General features: G+C 49.7%; 3 protein-coding genes across 3 annotated transcripts; 1 reads left to right on the top strand and 2 right to left on the bottom strand.

Annotated features, from left to right (window-relative positions):
• Positions 1–17: 17 nt before the first annotated feature.
• Positions 18–2,639, bottom strand: EDB91DRAFT_1248391 (Dihydropteroate synthase-like protein; the record flags this gene model as incomplete). The annotated part of the gene is made up of 4 exons (XM_041322930.1): positions 18–1,149; positions 1,198–1,445; positions 1,499–1,993; positions 2,046–2,639. 4 exons carry the CDS (start codon positions 2,637–2,639, stop codon positions 18–20), a joined length of 2,469 nt encoding a protein of 822 aa, XP_041177317.1.
• Positions 2,640–2,759: 120 nt separating this feature from the next.
• On the top strand, positions 2,760–3,955 carry EDB91DRAFT_1237324 (TPR-like protein; the record flags this gene model as incomplete). Its single annotated transcript, XM_041321572.1, has 6 exons — positions 2,760–2,889; positions 2,954–3,018; positions 3,073–3,216; positions 3,271–3,416; positions 3,474–3,702; positions 3,764–3,955. The coding sequence occupies 6 exons, from the start codon at positions 2,760–2,762 to the stop codon at positions 3,953–3,955; spliced, it is 906 nt and encodes a 301-aa protein (XP_041177318.1).
• A 744-nt stretch (positions 3,956–4,699) lies between these two features.
• EDB91DRAFT_1248393 (fumarylacetoacetase) lies at positions 4,700–6,624 on the bottom strand (the record flags this gene model as incomplete). The annotated part of the gene is made up of 8 exons (XM_041322931.1): positions 4,700–4,975; positions 5,042–5,116; positions 5,186–5,442; positions 5,573–5,910; positions 5,976–6,028; positions 6,098–6,304; positions 6,366–6,482; positions 6,535–6,624. 8 exons carry the CDS (start codon positions 6,622–6,624, stop codon positions 4,700–4,702), a joined length of 1,413 nt encoding a protein of 470 aa, XP_041177319.1.
• Positions 6,625–6,985: the final 361 nt, after the last annotated feature.

Consider the following 6,985-nt stretch of genomic DNA (forward strand, 5'->3'; position numbering starts at 1 on the left):
GAAAAGTCGCTACATAATTAGCAAAAACTCCAGACAGCTGAAGCTACAGCCACGACGTCTCGCATATCTTGTACATCATGGACTCTTACAACGCTTGCGCCCTGTTGAACAGCACAGGCCACGGTGGCGGTCGTTGCCCACCCTCGTTCTTTTGGCTGGGTTTTTCTCCCCTTGTATGTCCCATCTATATCCGGGCGCTCCAAAATTGTGCCAAGAAACGACTTTCGAGACGATCCAATGAGTTGTGGGTATCCTGCGAGTGGGTTCCTGGCAGTATTCGCTATCATCAAAGAAGCTTCGCGAAGCAGTGCGCAGTTTGCTTCGACAGTCTTGCTGAAACCAATGCCAGGGTCGACAATAATGAACCACCTTCGCACTCCGCCTTTGCCCTTGATAATTGCCTCCACTCTCTCTCCCAACTCAACCCGCACACCTTCTTGAACTCCGCCCTTGTAATGGTTGTAGTCTTTATTTGATCCTGCATCTCCTCGGGAATGCATCAAAACGACAGGAACAGCAAGTTTTCGTGCCACCTCTCGCATTTTCAGAAGGTGCTCTGCTGAAGCTTCCGTAAGCGGGTACTCAGGACCCGTGAAAGAATATACGTCATTGATGCAGTTTGCACCAGCCAGGACAGCAGCTTCTGCGACCTCCCAACGGAATGTATCGATGGAAATAAGAGCGGAACTGACGTCCTGATCTTCATGTGAGCGTATGGCCTGAATGACGGGCACTACACGTTGGCACTCCTCTTCGGGTGAGACGAATGCTGCGCCCGGACGAGTTGAATAACCCCCTATATCAATGATATCAGCACCTGCTCGCACGGATGTCGCAGCGTAGGTCAGAGCAGCCGACAATGTATTATTGACAGAACCATCCGAGAACGAATCTGGAGTCGCATTCAAGGTCGCCATGAGCCTCACTTTCGTCGGCCGCTGGATGTCATTCGAACAACGGGTGCTCCAGTACTTGCCCATGGAGGGTACCTGATCGATGCCAGGGAGCTGCCGTATTTCTGTGATCGGATAATCGGCGAAAGGGATGACTTTGAGCATCGGGAAGTCGATGTTCGACTGCCTGATAACGTCGTCAAGAAGTGTGCGTATCGATTTCTTGTGTACTGGATGCACGAATTCTGGGATCATGCTGATCTTGCGGAGTTAGTGATCGCCAAGAACCAAAGCTAATACACACTCAGCCAGAGGGCGTAAAACGAACTCTCGTTCGGCTATGCGTGGGTGTGGTACGACAAGTTCCTCGACCAGATTATCGAGGGTTTCTCGTTGGTCTTCAGGACGAGTATCGATGATCTCCCTGTCGTACAGCAGGATATCCAAGTCGACTGCACGAGGCCCATTCTGGATAGAAGGGACCCTTCCGACTGTCGTTTCAATCTTTTTAAGTAATCTCAATAATGTCCGCGGCTCCAAGTTCGTCTCTATCTGAAGGGCGCCCCAATAAATTAACCGAAGATATGAAAGATGGATAGACTTACTAAGCACGCACAATTTGCAAATCTTGGCTGGTCCGTGACGTACATCGGCGCAGTTTCATACATAAAACTCGTGTTAATAACCGATACAGCAACGTCAGCATCCATATTGGCCAGCAGCTGATTAGGCTGCTCAATCAAGCGCAAAGCAGTTTCGATGTTGGCAAATCGATCGCCAAGGTTCGAACCAAGTGCTATTGCCACGGTGTGCTTTGGTGTTAGTGTGGAGATATTCGGAAGTACGGACGCTAGGAGGTCGGCCAGGGATACACATGAGGAAGAGCAGTTCGTTCTGTCATTGCTGGCGATGTGTTCCTCGGGGAAGTCAGCCAAGCACCGAGTGATCTTCAACTGTGTAGAATCTCCGGGCGTGAGAGCGTTGGGACTTCCACCGACAACAGTCACTACATCATCTGCCTGACCTAAAGCCAAAAGGACTTGTTTGGCCACAAAATTGGTCAGAGCCTCCAACGTGGAAAAAGACGACTCTTCAAAGTCCTAGGAAACGATCAATGAAAACACTTTATTTTGGATTGAAAAAGCTACGCACACGTTCGAGGGATTCTGCGAGCGCTCGAGCATCAAACGGATGCGAAAGGTCCATATTTTTTTGGATCGTGACATCAAAACAGAAGGTATGTCGCTGAAGAGGTTCTGAACCTATGGATGTCAAACACCTCAAGTTCTTCAAAACGAAACGACCCGTCCTGAGCACGCCGTCTCGTGCGCATGTTGTCTCGAGAGAAATCGAATCAACCACCGATGATAAATCCACCTGCGCCAATTCAATGTGCACCTCGCTAACTTCCTTCGAGGTCTGGAGAACAAGATTGCCAGCATAGTCTGCCAGAGCTTCCAATGATGTATAATGTCTAGTAGGGAGAGTGTTGAACAAGACGGTGTGAATGGACGCATGGTCGATGGATCGACTCAAATTGTCTGATATCGTGGCGCCCGAAACATCGCATGGAATGGAGATGGAGATCAACACAGGCGGCGCCTCGCCTGTTGGACCTCGTGCGCTTCCGACCTTGAGATTCAGCAAGTGCGTCTTGACGCAAATGAGGTCCCTGACAATTCCCGCACTCTGATCAGTGCTTTGACAAAACAAAGTGAGTTCTACCAACCTCAAGTCCTCCGCCATGATAATAGCAGGTAGCACAGAGACCTGTCAAGCTTGAAGGCACACTAGTGACATATGCATGGGAGATGTAGTTAACGGCGAATCTTGAAGTTACGTAACACACTGGTCCTTCCTATACTCATGAGTTTACAGTCATCCTTGGAGCGATTAGCTAGCTACCGCGCCAAAAACGCGCGCGCATCTCAAGATATCTTCCGGAATGGACTCCTCGTGCTTCAGAAAGGTGGTTTTAAAAAACTGGGGGACGACGGCAAGTCACTCTATCATTGACCACACCCAACTCGCTTATTCGAGTCGCTGCGGCGTTCCTGCAGGCTGGACATTCCTGGAACAATTAACATTGGCCTCGATAGACGTCGGACGACTTGACAAAGCAGACGTATGTCCCCATTTCCTGTTCTAAATACTTACCTCAAAACCCATTTCTATGTAGCAATGCCTCCAACTCCTCGTCGACAAATTCCCCAACTCCCCACGTGTCGACTGTCTCGTAGGCATCCGCATGGAAGCTACGGAGCCTCCAGAAATAGTCCTGAAATACTACGCCGACATCCTTGAAGCCGACTCCGCCAATGCCGTGTGTACTTTCTCTCGCGCATACGTGTCTTCTGTGCGCTTACTCTCCCTCCAGGCAATCTGGAAACGGCGTATATCGGTACTGAGGAGAACAGGAAAGGTAGATAAGGTTGTGAATGAACTCGTACAATTCTTGGATACGTTCTATACGGACGTCGAAGGGTGGCTAGAACTCGCAGACATTTACGCGTCGTGTAACCAGTGCGTCTTCATTCCATGCCTATCATTATACGTCTTATGTATTGTTCGCTCGCACAGGTACGACCACTCTCTCCAGGCGCTCACACACGTTCTTCTTCTAACACCCCAGAACCCCTTCTACGTGCTCCAAGCCGCTGAAACAGCCTACACCTCCGAAGACTTTCCCCTCGCCATTAAGATGTTCCTTACCGTCGTCGACATGACCGACGCTGATGATTCGGAACAGCTCCTGCAAGAATCCACACCGCTCGGGATCACCGTGCGAGCATGGTTTGGCGTGAAACTCGTGCGTTTTTTCTTCTTCTCGCGTGGGCTGTTTATCGAGTTGAACATTTTTGAAAACATAGTGTGCTCGCCGGATAGCGCAAAATGCGAACCTGAAGTCATTATCCAATACTAGTTCGCCGAAGAATCTTGAGTTGCTGGATGAGCTGGCCACGGAGCGTCTTCGGGTTGCATACTCGAGTTCTGGCCAGAAGGGTGAGATTGCGAAAGGGAGGCAAGAGGTTTTTGCTTGGGTCGCTGCTCCCCTTGCGTAGGCATGAAGTTTATTTGTTATTCTTGGGTATTTCATTGAGCTATCGTTTGGTCTCATACTGTTTGCACACCTCTCAGACAGGGAACTCCATCGGTGGCACGTGAACCTCGAATTATTATTGAAACATCATTACAACGTTTCCTGGAAGAAGAGGGCACGCATAGAATCGCTCTCACATACGGATCATGGTGTATGACGTGAGGTATTTAATAGTTGAGCCCGCCATCCCTGTTCAGCGACTGTGGACTCGGAGTATGGGTTATCGAGATCAACGCAGTGCTACGATCAGATTCTTACGTCGTCACCCTCAGCGAACTCTGTCAACGTGTAGTTCCAAGACGATCGTCCACGTCTGTTTGAGAAGTGGCCAGTGCGTGATTCATTGGCCAGGCCCCTGCCAGATCATTAAACTTTGTTCCCAGCACTCACAGCCAAGAGTACTGATAGTTCTCCCCAGCAGTCCACGTCGTACAGAGCATGTATGATGTAATTTCGCACCCAATAATTGAGGATATGGTGACGGCAACCCTTGACATGATCTTCCTCAGTAATATCGGTGATCTTTCTACAGACGTCGCGCCAATGACACTTCTGCTCGGGTTATCCGTTTACTTGATGCTTTCACGGTAGCTCCCGCATCGAGTGTATAAAATCACTTGAAAACAACTTTCTGGGGCCCTGTATATGATCCCGGGGTTGAAGGCGTACGTCCGCCGCAGACTCGTGAGTACGACTCTCGAGTACTCTACTCAACGTGGTCGAGAGCACATTTCCAGCGGCGCAAGCGATCAACAAATGTAGCGCGAGACCGACTGTTTCCCAATCTGAACAATGATAACCTAGCCAAGAAATACTTCACTACAATCTCGCAGGTAGCACTACCCCGCGACACTCCAAATCCTACTCCTCCCTGAGGAGACCCGCACCAAGCACTGAATACAACTTCATCCCTGTCCTGTATGAAAATTCGACTAGGGAAGTGCTTGCGCTGCTCGATGAGGGAACAGAGGGATGTCGGGTCCTTTAGGGAATGATTTGAACGTAAGGAAGACGTGATGAGGCAGAAGACAAACGAAAACAGACACACCTCTCCAGATAACGTCCCCGTCCCTATCAAATCCCCGGTACGCATGCGGCATCCTGAGAGTGTGTGGAAAGCGAGCTGCAAGGAATATGGGATTCATGTCAACCGGGACAGAGGAAACATGGGGAAAGTAAAAACACGACGCACCATCTGCCGAAACGTCCAATACGAATTCCTCAAACTAGATCTCGTTACCCCCATCTCCCTCTGCTCCGGTCCACCAGGAATCACCTCCATGCTGACTGAGATATCATACGTCACATCTCCCTTATCTAGAAGGTACGACGGGACCCTCCGTATGTCATGTGCGATCTTGAACGGTTCCAATGCATCGAGGGTGACAACCCACGGGCTGATCGTGCTCGCAAAGTTCTTTGCGTTGAATGCTCCGAAGGGGAGGGTTTCTGGGTTTTGGATGTCTCGCTGCTGTTTAGGACATATAATTTAATACACAAGCACCCACTCCATCACACAAAAATAGGCAACACAAAATACCATGCAAAATCGCAGTTTATAAATCGAAAAAAAACGCACCGCTCCAATCGTTCAGTAAGACAACTCCAAATATATGTTCCTCTGCTTTCTCCACTGGCACGCGTTCAAAGTGCTCCGTCGGGACACCGACGAAAAACGCGAGCTCGAGCTCAACGTCGAGTTCGTTCGTGGGTGCGAGCGTGAATCCTGTTGTTCGAGCGAGCGTCCTTGATTCGATGGGAGTGTCTGTGGAAAGGTCATCGAGAGGCCCTGGGAGGTCTGATGATAGGTGACCCCGGGGAGGGACCAGAGGGAGATGACCAACGGGCCGTACAATAGGGGTACCAGAGGGAAGAATAGTAGATGCACGTCCGGAGGCTGCGCGAGGGGGATGAAACCTATTCGATACATATGGGGAATAAGACATAGGTTCAGTAGTAGGTGAAGAGGGATGCAGACGCACATGTCAACATCAACACCCCCATGTCCATGTCCCGAGTGCGTATTCTTCGCATGCTGTATCACACACACATATCAGCCGGTCCTTCCCGAATGACAACCTCACAAACATATGTCGATACTCACCGTCCTAGAACCCGTGAAATCTGTGAAATCGCCAATATCAAAGGGGAGGTGCATCGTTGCTTCCATTTGCCTTACAGTACAGCGCTTTAGAAGGGAAGGGTTCGAGTATAGCGGAGAAGAGGAGGATCGGGACAAGAGGGACTGGATATATGCGCGTACGCTAGAGGTAGTGGACCTTCCAAGAGCAGCGAATGCATTGAGGGTTGTCTGCATACATTCGGTGAAATGAACACACGAGATGCGAAGTATGAAAAAGGGATTTGATTACATGCGTGAAGACATCACTGGGGAACGATACTCCGCAATTCGTGAATATCCCCTCTAGTGTAAGGACTCGAAGGTCGAGGATATGGTCCCCGATGGCTACGCCAGGGCGTGGAGTGGGCTGCAGGACATGGTCAGTTTCGATCTGAATTATTGGAGATGAGATGGCGTACTTGAGATTGGGTGGAGAATATACCAAAGGGGATATTTGCTAATGAGAAAGGCGAGTCATCAGGGATTAGGATGATGCTTTGGGAGGCCATGTTATTGAAAGAAGAAGAGTTCTGCCCAGCGTGGTTATCATGATCTTCGGTCTGCCTGATTACTGCGATAAGGAATGAGGAATGCACGTGAAGAAGCAGATCAGCTGGACAAGATATTTACAGAAGCAACAGCTTCTATCACTATGGGCACTACATACCTATGATAGACTATAAGTACTCTGTGAGAGTGGTACTGACCATAGATTGGGGGTGTACGGGACACGTAACAACGTGCCAACCTATTTTCGCAAGTTGTGCACCACTTCCAATGTTCAGCACACTGGCAGCTCCCGTTTAGGGGTGGGCTGGGCCCTGAGGTCAATGGGCCGGGATACGAAGTTGCAGAAGTTGCATGAGAAAT

The sequence above is a fragment of the Suillus paluster genome (assembly GCF_016628075.1).
Source record: "Suillus paluster strain FC165 chromosome Unknown EDB91scaffold_25, whole genome shotgun sequence".
In the NCBI taxonomy this organism is placed as follows: Eukaryota; Fungi; Basidiomycota; class Agaricomycetes; order Boletales; family Suillaceae; genus Suillus; species Suillus paluster.